Source organism: Dipodomys merriami, unplaced genomic scaffold, assembly GCF_024711535.1.
Source record: "Dipodomys merriami isolate MVZ:Mamm:240054 unplaced genomic scaffold, mDipMer1.0.p SCAF_2, whole genome shotgun sequence".
NCBI classification, from domain to species: Eukaryota; Metazoa; Chordata; class Mammalia; order Rodentia; family Heteromyidae; genus Dipodomys; species Dipodomys merriami.
The window spans coordinates 84,283,224-84,298,373 of NW_027203381.1; the positions used below are offsets into that span (position 1 = coordinate 84,283,224).

The following is a 15,150-nucleotide window of genomic DNA, read 5'->3' on the forward strand; positions in this document are numbered from 1 at the left end:
TTTGTAGTTTTGCTACAATCAGAGTTGTCAATTTTAAGATTACATCACTGAAGGAGCAGGTCCAGGGCATATGCAATCTAAATTAAGGTCACCACACTATTTTCTCTGGCACATATGAGGAAGAACAGAGCCCAGTTAAAAGCATGGCCCAAGGGATAGGATATCAAGAGTATAACTCACAGCTGTATCACTCAGTGGCTATATGTTCTCAAGCAAGTTACAAGACTTATCTAAATCCCAATTTCCTGTATTTTTTAAAAAAAGGGCAATAGTATTTATATCTACTTCAATACTAGTCAGAACTTTTTGATCTCAAGGTGGTTACTATTTTTTTTTATTGTGAAAGTACCATACAGGGGGTTACAATTACATGGGCAAGACAATGAGTACATTTCTTATCAAGCATTGTTGCCTCCTCCTTTGTTTCCTGTTTCCTTCCCTTCCCATCTCCCCTCTTTCCCCTCCCCCCGCCCCAAGGTACTTACTATTAAACTTATACTTATCTACTACTCCAGCTGGGGACATTGTTCTCATTTCATTCATTCCTTCAACAAATATCTGAGTGTCTTCTATGAACTCATGCAGTGAGCCAGGAACACATGGAGGACACATAATGGAATGTCTAAGATCTATCAAATACCAAATTGCTCATAGTAGATCATATGAAGGCATGCAGTGGTCAACTGGTCAGGGTTTTGATCAAGAGCTAAGCAGGGAACAATGAACTTCTAGTAAGATAGAAGAAATCTAACTCTGTACGCTGCAAGCCAAGGAAGTGTTTGGAGATGCTGATTTGATCTCTCTGAGAGTAGGAGCGAATAAGAGCCTGAGAGTTAGACTTTGAGCTTGGCCAGATAGTTATCAGTGCTATACTTGAGAAGGGTAGTTTTTGTGAAAGATAGAATAGAAAACAACTATTTGGTGCAGATGAATTTTCTAGAGTAAATTTCTAGCATTCTCAGCTAAGGATGGGATGCTTCTGTTACCATAAACAGTAATCATCTCCTGGTTGGTGGGATGGATCAACTGTAATCTAATACTGCTCTGTATAGTACTGCTACTTGTCTTCAAGTCCTTATCTTTGTATCAGAATACCTGGAAATATGATCTTTCAACTCGTCCCTGCCTATCACTGGTTTTCTTTACTATTTATTACTGAGTACAGCCTGACATCCAATGACAACTCTCATCATTCTAGCTTTTCATGTTAACATATAACATCTCATAATGAGTGGTTTAAATAAAAACATAGCTATTGGTGGCCTGACAGATCACTCTAGATTTTGAGAGTCCAGTCATCCTTAGGAAACCATGCATCATCATTGTCAGACTTCCACTGGCATTCAACACGAGCATTTCCATGTGAACTATGCTAGGGTCATCATAATTTCTGACGGTTTCATTTTTTTGGAATGTAAGCAGACACAAGCTTATTTATTTTGGTTTTTTTTTGTTTTTGTTTTTTTGTTTTTTTTGGTCTAAGTATTAAAGTCAGTAATAAGTTCTGGGATTTGATTTCTAGTTTGGGAAGAATGTAGTTGGGATGATGACATATGACCTTGCTTTTGAGTTTTAGGCTAGTGTGTCAGATTCTGAAAGAAAATCACTCTCATGTTTGAACCTTTTCCCCGACATTTGTACGCAATACTTCAGCATGAATTGGTTTAACAAATCTAGGCCAAAGGGAATCCATTTTCAGTGATTTTAACACTTCTTTTATTATTTATTTATTTATTTGGTTGGTTGGTGCTAGTGCTGGGGTTTGAGCTCAGAGCCTGGGTGTTGTCTATGGGATTTTTTTTTTCCCCTGAAGGCTAGTGCTCTACCACTTAAGCCACTGCTCCACTTTTGGCTTTTTGGCACTTACTTGGAGATAAGAGTCTTAAGGACTTTCCTGCCTGTGTTGGCTTCAAACAAGATCTTCAGATCTCAGCCTCCTCCAGAGCAGATAGGATTAGGAGTGTCAGTCATGGGCCCCTGGCCAAAGATAGGATTTTTAAGAACAGAACTTTTACCTCTCAGAGATTTCTTTTCTTATGCAAAGGTCCATATATGAGAACTGTTGTTTGCAAAACTCCTGCCTCTGTTAATCTATTTCCATAGCCGATTTGTGATTAAAACATGCTTTTAATGAAGAGATGAGTTACTAGCCTCAGATGCATGGACCAAGAACAATTCAGATCCTCACTTCATTGTATGAAACAGTGTGTGTTCAGTTATTTAAGACCCTCTGAGTGCTTGCCTATCATTGAATATCTGCTACAAGTCCATACAGCACCTATTAGAAAGCTATTTCCTTCAAGTAAAGGCTATTCACCAAATAGAGAAATCACAGACATCATGTTTAAAGGCATGTTAAGTATACAGTCAAGAAATGAGCCTTGAGTTCCCATATCATCATTTCTTTATATAGATCGCCTAGGGAATACTTTTTCTTTATCCAGAGTAGAGAGGAAGAGCAGACCATTTTCCTCTTGCTGCTCACATTTGCTAGGTCTCCTATGAAGATTTTCCCTGAGCACATGAATCAGTTTAATAATGATTGCTGCCAGTTGGTGGCTAGACATCAGACTGCCAGCCTACTCAACAGTGTAGCCATCTGCTATTTGGATTCACAGTGTGTTACTGCTATGCACCACCTCATTAAGAACGGGACCCTTGTGTGCCATAGACAGTAGTTCATTCAAGTGAGCTGAAGCAAACTCCTCCCCAGGCCAAATTGGTGGAGGCTGCATGCATCTCTTCTTGTTTGGAAATCGCTGTGTGGATCGTGAGTTGTGATATCTCATTGTCTCTGATCATTTAGGTGTTAGTTTTGTAAGCCAGCTCCCTTAATATTAAAAAAAAAATCTGGCTATCTCTAGGATTTGTTAAAAAAATATTCATTCCAGTTTTTTTTTTGTAAGAAAGTCACATCTTGAAATGATATTAGCCAGTGGCTTGCCAAACACAAATATTTTAGTAAGTTAAATGTACTATAATTCACTGACTGTTCCTGGCTAGCTCCTTCAGTTTTGAGGATTTTTTTTTTTTTTTTTTTAGTTTTGTGGAGTTTCTATTACAGGGTTTTCATTTCTTGGAAACTGATTCAATTTTCAAAAGCTTTCATCATATTTTCTCTTTCCCAATATGACAGATGTGGATGCAAAATATTTATATTTGTCAGACAGAAATGAGTGTACTTACCCAGTTCCCTCATCTGTGCAGAGGACTGCCAGCATCCTTCTTATACTCGGTGCCTATTTGGAACTTTATGGGAAAAAAAAAAAGAGAAGATTTTGAGAGAAAATAGAACCAAAGTATGGGGAGGCTTCAGACTGGGTTCTCTCACATGCAGATTCTGAGAGTCTATTAGAGTTCAATTTTCTGGATGTTTATTTAGAAATGTGTATTTCTGAACACTCAGGGCTTATGCTCATGCTAACTACTCAGGAGGCTGTGATCTGAGGATCACGGTTTGAAGCCAGTCTCTGCAGGAAAGTTCATGACATTCTTATTTCCAAATAACCACCAAAGATCCAAAGTGGAATTGTGACTCAGGTGGCAGAGCAGTAGCTAAGGGACAGTGCCCAGGTCCTAAGTTCAAGGCCTAGTGCCAGCATAAGAAAAAGAGTACATTTTGGAAAAATACTTGTAGAAAAAGAGGCAAGATTGGCAGATAAGAGGCAGAAACGGAGTTGTTAATGCATGCCCAACAGCTGCCTGAGCCAGCACCAAGGGAGTTGTGGAGTGGGTGGCCTTCAGAGATGTCACATGTGTGTCCCCTGTACTGATCAATCATTAGATGTGGGTCACCAGGGAGCACTGTGACTGTAGATGAATGAGTCTCTGCAGAGAACCATTTCCAGGAGTGGTCTAACATTGTTAGGTGTTTGCTGAGTCCTCCCAACAGCAAGTGGGAGCTGTCCCCTGAGGGGTCCTGGCCACCTGCACTAATGCACTCACATCATCATCTCTTTTGGAGAGCTGCACTGAACATTCAGATGTGAATGGCCTTGAAAATCTGGCACTGAAGACAATTTCCAATTTTGTTTCTCTCTTAGCATCAATTTATGTCCTATCAACTAGTGTTTCACAGAACGTAACTGGATGCATTCCATCTGAGTAGCACGGTTGACAGGCTGTGTTAGAACTGTACATAGATGATGGCTTGCTCCAGGCCACCTTCTCTTCAACATCTATCTAGAGCCCTCCCTGAAACTTCTATGTTGCTAACTAGTCCACGTACTCAGGTGCATGGAAGATTGGCCTCATTTTTCCTAAATTTAATTTATTTAAGGGCTTATTCTGACTACACACACACACACACACACACACACATACACACAAACACACACACACACACACACACACCCCAAATACTAAATTTTAGATATTTTCCAGGTACATGTAGACATTACATTTTAAGGTAAGTTCATAGGTTTTCTCTTAATTAGGGAGAGCTATTATTAAAAAAAAAATACCATATCCTAGGATGAACAACTGGACTGGAAGTTTGGCACTCCAACAAGATGCTAGAAAGTGAGGGCCACTCACCTGCTCATGATAGTTGCAGGTTATAAAATCATTAGCTATTTTGACTTTGCTAAGTTCCTACAGTCATTCTCATAGTTCATAGACTATTTCAGAGACTATTTCTGCCTATAGTATTCAGAGCCTCCTGCATTCTAGGAAAGCACTCTACCACCTAACCATACCACCATGACTGTTTTTACTTTAGCCATTTTTTTTCAGATAAAGTCACATGCTTTTTGCTTAGATTGAACTGGACTACAATCCTATCTATATCTCCCACATAGCAGGAGTGAGTCACCATTCTCAGCTAGTCTGTTGAGATGAGTTCTCATTAACTTTATGCTTGGACAGCCTTTGAACTAAGATCCTTCTGATCCTGGCTTTTGAGTAGCTAGGATTATGGGTATGAGTCATTGGGCCCAGTTTTTCATTTCTCTTTCAATCTTATTTCTGTTCTTGCTCTCTTCTTTACTTTCCTGTATAGGACATCAAGTACAATGAGGAATAAAGGCTATGAAACTGCACATCCTTGTCTGAATTCCAATATTGAGGGGAAAGATTCCATGTTTTACCATTAATGGTACCTCCTGTGGGTTTTTAATAGATAACCTTATCAGGTGAGAAGAGTTCTTTTCTGTGTGCTAGTTATGTTGTTAATGAGTTTGATTTGTTTGCCTTCTCTGCCTCCACTGATAAGAGATTTTTCTTAGTTATTCTGACATAGAGTGAATTATATAGTCAATTTTGAAATAGTAAGCTGACTTCATGACGTATTAGTCACTTTCTCCACGTCACCAGCAAAAAGCCAGATGGGGAGGTGTGACATAAGTGGTAGACTGTCAGCCTTGAGCAAGAAAGTTTTACCAATTTTATTTGATAATACACTTAGAATCTGAGCTTGCAGATTTGTGAGATTTGACTGGCTTCTGAGCAGAAAAAAAGTTAAGCAGTTGGCTTCCAGTTAATATTTGTCTTGGACACATCTTGAGGTAAGTTCCCAGGGATAGGAAGAAGGCAACCGATGTACTTGAACCTCCTTGTATACATATCAGTAACAGACTCTGTGTAAATATATTCCTAGGAGGTCAGTCCTTATTCCTAGAAGGTAAATGATTTAGTATCAATTATGTTAAACCAAACTAGAACTTACCAACTTATGGAACATGGCTCCCAGGAAAACATTTATGAATTATATCTAAAAAAGGGAGACATGTTACAACCCAACATGCTTTGTGTTGTGCACATTGATGAGGCTCTTATTTTTCTAGCTGGACCAAACAGCTCACCCAACACCAGAAGGAAAAACCGTGGGGTCCATAAACACTGTTCAAGCCTTCCAAATGCATTGCCTAATGGACTGTAAATGTAAGATTAGTAAAACTTTATTATGGGCAAAATACCCCATTTCTTTCTCTTTCAGTTTGCTCTGACAATCCTTGGTTTGATTTTGGCTTAATCTATAATTTCCCGCTTTTTTGGTAAGGTTTACTCAGATTTTGGTATCAGTTTTACTGGTCTCTTATAACAAATCAGGAGGTTTCCGTATTTTCTTATGTAGCTGAAAAAAATGTGGAAGCTTGATTCGTTCAGCTTACATGTTTGGAAGAATTTGCCAATAAAGTCATGTGGCCCAGGACAGTACTTTGTGGAAGTACTAAGTACTCCCCTGTCATCAATGATGCCGCTAAGGTCCCCCATTGACAGGCTTATTGTTCTCTCCTGGATGCTAAGAAGATGAGTACAGTTACGTGCAGAATAAAGTCAGAGGAGGGGTTCTGGGCTCTCAAATAGCATGCTCTGGTAAAAGCCAGGGAAATACTCCTGTACGGGCATATCCCGTATTGTATCCCCTTAGGGATACAATCCGACTAGAAAAAAATAACCTATCTAGAAATATTTTATGGAACGCAATATTGAATCATCTGTTGTGGTCTGACTGTCTTCTTATGTGGTGAATATTAGTTGCTAATATGAGAGGATTAGTGGTAGTGCCTGCTAGAGATGATCAAGTCAGGAGGTTTGGAAGAAGAATGGGTGCTCAGGAGCCGCCAACTCTGCTGGCACTCTGATCTGAAAGGTCTTAATCCTCCATTACTATGGGAAATTGAGTTCCTGTTTTTAGGAATCACTCAGCCTTGCCTGTTAGTACAGCCACATAAATGTACTAATATATCATCCAAGCAAGAGCCCCAGGGGATGGAGCACATTCCCTATTAGAATAGCTCTGAACTACCTGGAAACAGAAGCAGACAGCACTGAGCAAAGAAGAAATGCCCACGTGGTTCTGTAAACGGCAGGAAAAGGAATCCATACGCTGAGGGAAAACTAAGGGTGAAACTCCGCATGGTTTTATGATCAGAAACTACAACTCACTGAGGCCACCAAGAATGCTTCTGTGAGAGGACACCAGCATTACAAGATCAGAAGTGGCTCTTCTTTTCAGACAGGGCACATGATGAAGCAGTCACAGAGCTGAGCTTGTTAATATCAGTCACAGAGCTGAGCTTGTTAATATCAGTCAGGGGTACTGGAACCTCAAATACAAGAGGGCTCTGAAGGGCCAGTGCTTAACTACCAAAAGCCACGGGGCCATATTTACCATGATAACCGATGAAACTAGAGAGATGTTAAGTGGGCTTGATTCATGGGGAAAAGTGGGGGATTAACTGAAGGTAACACCCCTACAGGCAAAGCAGATGAGTGACAGGATGTTGGGTAACATGTATACCCAAATAAGATGAGAATGGGCAGGGCAAGAAGTTGATAATACTGGTTCCAGTGACATATCACCATCCTGTGCTCATTTACCAGAGGGAATGTTGAGAAACGGAATTCACAGGTGGGAGAAGTGGCTGGAATGTTATCAGGAAAGGCCCTGGAATATAATGGCACAAACAAATGTCTATGTAGATATCTGTGATTTTTTTCTTGGTGCACCTTCCTGCTCCCCTGATACTCTGTTCTGAACATCAAAGCATCCCAGGCTCTGACTTCAGTTTTGTTCAACTCAGATGCTCTGCTCAAGCTCCTCCTCCTGCAGCATGCTCCACAGTGCCACCTGCAGGAAGGAGTTGCCAAAATAGGTCTCTCCCACCCAAAGATAACTTCACTGACACACACATCTGAAATGTGGCTTCAAACCTTTTCCCCTGGCTTCCTGAAACACTGATAGAGAGCCTTTCCGTAATATTTGGAGGTTCTCCAAAAAACTAAACATAGAACTTCTCTTGACTCAGCCAGCATAGCACTCCTGAGCATCCACCCAGAACATCACAAGCCAGGGTACCATAAAGACACTTGCATCCATGTTCATTACTGCATTGTTTAAAATAGCCTAGTTATGGTGACAGCCCAGATGCTCGCTTCTACACAATGGAACTTCATTCATTCATTAGAAAGAATAAGATTATCATTTTCAGGGAAATGGATGGACATAGAACATGCTAAGTGGGAAATGGATGGACCTAGAACATGCAAAGTAAGGTAAGTCAAGGTCAAAGGGACAAACATAAGCACTTGTTTTCACACCTGACAAGTTTGGGTGTGCTGTTTTCTCACTAGAGTTCATTTCAAGCTATTTTCTAAATTCTAGGCTGATTTACTGACTCATAGATCATCAGGAATATGTTCTTAGAATTACAAATTTGTTGGGCTGAGAAGGTGGCTCAGTGGTAGAGCCTTTGCATGAAGTCCTGGGTTCGATTCCTCAGCACCATATAAGGAGGAAAAAAAAAAAGCCAGAAGTGGTACTGTGGCTCAAGTGGTAGAGCATTAGCCTTGAGGTGAAGAGCTGAGGGACAGTGCCCAGGCCCAGAGTTCAGGCCCACGACCGAACCCCCCCCAAAAAATAATAATTACAAATTTGTTGTTACCTTTATATAATTGATTTATGGTTCATTCATACTAAATATAATGTCAATCTTATTTAGCTGAGGCTTGATTTGTGATCCACCTAATGGCCAGTTTGGGTAAATACTCCAAGTGTACCTTCAGGGAATACATATTCTGAAGTTTTGGAGTGTAGTGTTTTTATACCTTGTCTTATTCATGTGTATACAATGACAATTAAATAGTCAGTAGGCACTTAATAAATACTGATTGAGCAGCTAGAAAGCTATGGCCTGTTTACAGCAATTTCAGACCAAGTAGCAGGATGACGATTGCATCACCATTGCTTAGAAGCTGATCCTCCTACAGGATCACTGAGTCAATGCAGCTTCCATATTACAACTGTTACTAATGCCAACACTTCATGGTAGAGAAATTATTCCAGCACTTTTCTTCTGTGTGTCTACTGGTTTCTCTTCATTAATGGCAAGCCTGGTTCTACATGAAGGCAGAAAATAGTATGTTAGGGGACATTTAATGACATCAATTTTCAAAGGAAATATGAATATTTCCATGATATAATTTTATTCTTTTTTTCCAACAATGCATGAGTGCTTCTGAGATTAGAGAGATGACTTATATCTTTTCCCAATGGTCAAACTTTTCAAGTAAAAATCACTTTTTAAAATTTCACAGATCCACTGTCTCTTTTTCTTTCTTCTAAACAAACATGATTCAAGGTTAAAATTGTGATAAAAATACAACTTTTAATGTATTTAACTTTCTGTGTGGCCCATCTTCCAATCTTGCCCTGGACCCTGAATTTCAACTATAGAAAGAAGAGAGGAAGTAAATTTAGACAGGTCTAGCAGCATATTATGCTTCTAAGATGCTTTTGTGTATTTCCTCACTTCTATTCAACCTCTAATACCACTGAGAGTCCTAGTGAGAAGTTCTGGAAGGTTTTGCCCTGCTCTATGATGAAACTTGCCTCACACAAGCATGCACCAAGAACCCAGTCTCCAATCCCAAGGCTTCCCTGACAGCAGTGTCTGATATTGTGGAACCAGACAGGCAGCCTTGCAACACAGAGAGATGGAAAGCTAATGCCTTATGGAGCAGTTCTGAAAACAAAGGAAATTGCTGCAGATAGATAATGCTTATCCTGATTGTACCTCAGGCAGAGCTCTGAAACAGAACTGAATAATCTCAAGACACTTCTGCATCATGTAACTATTAACAACCATGGATCACTTGATAACACTCCTTTGTGTTGCCTGGATTTTCTTTCCCTTTTCCCCTGTTCATTCTTCTGACTTTCATTCCTGCTCCCTGGGATCACATTTGTAAGCAGAATATGTCTACCTCTGCTCTACCTCAGAATACGTCTCAAACTCTGCTTTTCAAGAGAAAGTTAGATTAGAACAGTAGATAAATAGGTTGTTGGTAGATTATGTAATATCAGAATAGAGTTCCGTGGGTCTGTACATGCTACAAAGAAACGCTCATTCCATTGGCAGCACAGTTGGTAACCCAGCTTTTTTTTTTTCCTCTTTGAAAGCTCATAGTCCTTCCTGAGCATGAGAACCTAAAGAAAAAAAAATGGTGCACATTAGCTTAAAAGTGAGCAGGAAATTTCTTTGTGATGATGATTGTAAAGGTTTGTGTTAGGGGGACCTCAGCAATTAGTGAGAATTGCAAGGCATTACAGAGGATCCTGCAGTCTGTTAATCAAGTAAAGCTTTCTTGCAGTCCTATTTCTTGTAGTCCATGCTAAAAAGTTAGATCTTTTGCTCTTATGATTCTTTTTATGTTTTTGCTAAGAAACTTGAGCATAACTTAAAAATACATGTGTTACTAGAATACTGAGTTTTCTTCATTCATAAAGAAAAAAAAAAAAGCATTCCCCAAAAGATATGTTCATTCAAAAGGAATAAATTGAACTTGTCCTTTGGCTAGCCCTAAACAAAACTGTTAATAAGTTTTTATTCATCTGAGGATCTGAAGACATTACAGAGACCAAAGTGGATTAAAATCTCTTCCTCACAGAACCTACCTGTGGGACAATAAAAGAAATTAACTAAAATTCATTGTTTAAGCTCTGTAAACAAAAAATAAATTAGCGTTGGTGTTATGAACTAGATTATGTCATTTGCATAAAAATTCCCATGTTGATCTTGTGGCCTCCAAATGTATTTGGAGATGAGGTTTTCCAAGAGGTGATTAAATAAAAATCAGGCCCTTAGTATGAGCTCCAATTTAACCTAATGAGTATTCTTAGTAAGAGGAAACTTAGAATAATACAGAAACACTAGCACAGAGGAAAAACCTCAGGAGAAACTATACCTATGGATGTTTTGGACTTTAAGTCTCTGCAACTGAGAAAATAATTCTCATTTAAGCCACTCGTGTCTATATATCGACTATGGTAACACTAGCAGACTAACACAGCCCAGAGTGCATTTGCAAGCTCATTTGTATTGTTGGATCTGTCCTCACTGAGAAGATTGCATTTGAACCTGCAGAAGAGAATAGTCAGTCATAAGGTATTTTAGGGAAGAGCACTGTGGAAGAGGGAAAAGCAATCCCCAAAGGCATGAGTTGGAGAGAGGCCAGTATGGCTGGGGCCATGTAAGCATGAAAAGATTAGTTTAGAAAGTGGTGGAGGAAGGAGGTGGAGGAACTATGACTGGGGAGAAAAGTTCTTAATGTATGCAGGGCCAAAGTGTGCATGGTGAAAGACTTGAAGATGTTTTGACATTAACAAGTCTGGGCTGACATATTTATGTTAAAACCACAGTCATCCTTTGGACAGTTTTACACAAAAAAGTATGTTCCTACATTTGGTGTGATTTAAAATCCACTGCTACTCATTCATGAAGATATACAACACTAATTAAATTCTACCAGTGGCAAACCTGGCTAACTGAAATCAATTCTCCACTGAACATAAGTAAACATTCTCTATAAAATATATTAAATCAAAATTGGATAACTTTTGCTTAATTTTTTTCTTCTTTCCCTCCCTTCTTTCCTCCCTCCCTCCCTCCCTTTCTTCCTTCCTTCCTTCCTTCCTTCCTTGTTTCTTCCTTCATTTCCTTCTTCTTTCTTTTGTCACATTCTTTCTCCTTGTCTTCTGGGAGTTCAATTTCACATGTGTTGGGTACTTGATACTATTTCGGAAAGTTATTGATGGTCTACTTATTTTTTAATGTTTTATTTTTCCTCAGTAGACTTTACATTTTGATGATTTCTACTGAACTGCCTTCAAATGCACTGGTGTGCCCTGTGTGTCCAATCCACTGATAGTCTTAACAGATAATTTCAATTATTATTTCAATTATTACACGCTAAAGAGTTCCATTTCATTTTTATACTATTTTATCTCAAAACTTCCTGCCTTCTTCTATTATAGTCATCTTAGTAAAACCTTTTAATATATTTGTCATAGATATTGTACATTCAGTGTTGACTACTTTTAACATCTGTAGATTGGTTTTTTTTGATTCATGACAAAAGTGACTCTATAGAGCAAAGAGAGATTTCTTTTTTTCTTCTCAAGGAAGATCTAGGTCATCTTGAAAAGAAATAAAACCTTCTTTCACAGCATGCTCCCAAATCAATTCTAGGCAGTAGATTTAAGCATTCAAAAGAAAAGTAATGTTCAAGATGGTAATGTAGGCAATGATTCCTCATAGCTTGGGAAAAGCATTAACTATGAAAAAATTAAAAACTTCAATTTACCTAACTCTAAGAGATAGTTGAAATTCAAGCCATAGAGTAAAAGGTGAGTCTAGCTGTAGCACTCATCTGAATATACAATGAAGTGTACAGTCAAGTATAAAATGACAACCCAATAAAAATAACTGAAAGGCTCTTTACAAAAACCAAGATGCTATTTATCATTAGTCACCAGAGAAGCATACATTAAAACTATATGACCAGTGAAAGTTGGTAAGGATGTAGTGATGTGAGAATTTTCATCACACAGGCCAGTGGGACTGTAAATCTGGAAAATTGCTGGTACTATAAATGTAGCTAACCCATAAACATACATTGCTAGAAATTCCACTTTTAGGTATAAATCTCAATAGAAACACGTAGCTATATGAACAAATAAGTGGAATAATGCTCACATTTATAATAACCCCAAACCAGGAAATAACCTAAATGATTCACAAAGAAACCTTATTCTGTAACTCAGGTTTTGTGAAGTGTTCAGAATAAGCAAATCAACAGACACAGAGAGATTAGTGGTTGTTGGGCTGATACAGATAAGACTAATAGCTAAGGGATATCGAATTGGTTTTCAGGTCATGAAAATATCTCATAAAATCGGACCGTGGCAATAGTTACATCATATATTTGAATATACTAAGAAGTTCTAATCACAATAACTGGCACATAACTTAGTATTACAATAAAAGTGCTATAAAGAAAACTCTGCAATATAAAAGTATATTTTAAAAACAACATGATCTAACATAAAATTTAAAAAGCTGTTACAACAGAAAGCATGAACCCAAATATAATAATGGAATGCAAGAAACCAAATTTATCAAATATTTACTGAATAATTCATTTTCAATCAAGAAGAATGCATCCAAGACTACCTAAGGATAGGCAATGGCTTGATTTGGGGAGAGGTGGTTTCTGACTGAGTTGAGGGATAAAAGATGCTTGATACAGTTTAACCTGCAAAGCTGTTGCCAGGTTATGTTTTCCTAAGCCTGATAGTTGACCGGGCATGTTGATAACTTGTGTACTTTTCTCTATGCGATACTGCAACAAAAGCCTATTCAGAAATACTTTTAAGAGTCTAATTGTTGAGTACCTTGTCCTAAATGCTCCGCGTGATTCACAAAGAAACCTTAACCTATCTAGCATGCAAGAACTCAAAGTGCATACGCAATTGAACAAAATGATGTGAGTTGAGATCATGGAAAATGTTTACTCTCCTCTCTGTACTTTTTAAAGGCTTTCCTATGACCACGGTGGACATCTGACATATGACTGGGGGGGGGGGGGGGGTAAACAATTGCAGAACGGTGACTTGAGATAGCTTGTATTACTTTCACACCGAGCTGTAGTCCTGGCTACGGGAAGGTCAGGGGGCTCCGGGGGGCTCCGCGCCCGGCAGCCGTCCCCGGAGCGCACACCGTCCGGGCTGCCAGCAGCGGGGCGCCGGGCCTCCGGGGGACCTGCATTGGGGCCCCCGCCGTCACCTTCCGAGCAGCCGGGCGTGCCCGTTTTCACACGGATGTGACAGGGCCGCAAAGAACCAGACAGAGCTCTGGCCGGCGTCCCGGAGCTCCCCGGCCAGCTCCTTCCCTAGCACTCCGGGCGGGAAGTTTTACCTGGACGTGCGATCGCCGGGGAGGAGGGCGCGGGGCGCGGGGCGCGGGGCGCGGGGCGGCCGTGGTCCGAGTCCACCCGGCGCCCGTCCGCGGGCTGCCAGGAGGGGGCTGGCCGCGCCGGCTCCAGCGGGTGGTCCGCGCGGGCCAGGGTGCTCCCGGCTGCGCTCGGGGGGCTCCGGGGGTCGCCAAGGAGCAGGGTGCTGGTCTTCCCGCCGAGCACGCATCCAGGCACAGCAGCGGCCGGCCGGCCCCTCCCAGACTTCACCCCGGTGCTCCGCCGGCCGAGAACCGCCGCGCGGCTCAGAGCAGCCAACCCGGCGGAAACTTTGGAAGAAGCCGGCGTGGGTGTGGCTGCATGCCCTGGGCATGCGCAGTGTCCTCACGCGAGGTGGGAGGGCGGGCTTCCACCCATCACCCTAGCTCCTCCCACCATCCACCGTCGCCCCTCCCACCGCCCCGGCTCCTCCCACCACTGGGCGGGTCGTCATCCTCGCTCACTCACAGAGCTCCCTCCCTCCTCTCTGGTACCCAAGGGTGCTGGCATGTGAACAGACTTTTGAGTTAGCTGTGAGTATGATCGCCCTTAAATACTGCCGACATTTGACCTAGGTCGAAGGAATTGAGCCCACCGTCCCAGTGTGTCTCTTGGAAGAATAAAGGCTTGTTCTACATCAGGGTTTTTCCAGCTGTCCTGCTGTCGCTTTGGGCAGGGTGATTTGGGGGTGGGGGTGTACCTGTGGGCCTGGCCCTCTGACCGCTAGATGCCAATAGTAATCCTTCATCCCCCGAATTCTGACCGCCAAATGTTGTTGCCCCTCTTTACCAGGTATGTGCTGGGGGAGGGGGAGCAGAAAGAGGGGCGGGCAAAGCCGAAGTACAAAACTTATCATCAGGAAATGTAACGGTACTAGAGCTCATATTTTTTAATTTCCCCAAAGTTCCCAGTATGTCCTGCTTTGACCGGGGATTAAGACCCATTTACGCTGGTCTGGTCGGGATATCCTTCAAGTGGATATTTTGGATGGTTTCTTCCACATCAGGTGTGTGTTTGCGGGAGGGTGGGGGATATTCTATGTAGGTGACGCGATAGTCCAGTTTCTTTGTGCTCAAATGACCATTAAGCTGTCCTAACCATTTATCTAAAAGATTTTAGAAGTCTTTTCTCCTCCTCGCCCTCAGTGATTTGATATACTACTCATCATATAGGTAAATTCACACGTGTACCTGACTCATCTCTCTCTCTCTATATTTCTACTAATGAATCTACTCATTGACTTAAAGTTATAGCATTTTAGTTGTAGATGATGTACAATATATTTTGATATTGGTATGGTAGGCTTGCCTCGTTGCCTTATTACTTTTTGGTTTATTTTTAAAATATCTTTAGTTTCTTCTCTTTTCCCTTCCTTCCTTCTTTTCTTTTCTTTTTATTTGGTGGTAGTACTGGTTT

At 40.8% G+C, this 15,150-nt stretch overlaps 1 protein-coding gene across 1 annotated transcript; it reads right to left on the reverse strand.

Annotated features, from left to right (window-relative positions):
- Nucleotides 1–525: 525 nt before the first annotated feature.
- Nucleotides 526–14,068, reverse strand: LOC138831858 (small ribosomal subunit protein uS3-like). Its single transcript, XM_070028875.1, has 2 exons — nt 13,701–14,068; nt 526–3,249 (listed from the first exon to the last, which is right to left on the reverse strand). The coding sequence occupies exons 1-2, from the start codon at nt 14,066–14,068 to the stop codon at nt 3,240–3,242; spliced, it is 378 nt and encodes a 125-aa protein (XP_069884976.1). The 3' UTR covers nt 526–3,239.
- Nucleotides 14,069–15,150: the final 1,082 nt, after the last annotated feature.

What these genes read in the sequence shown, in the direction of transcription:
- LOC138831858 (XM_070028875.1), bottom strand. Translation starts at nt 14,068, where the DNA reads ATGCCCAGGGCATGCAGCCACACCCACGCCGGCTTCTTCCAAAGTTTC.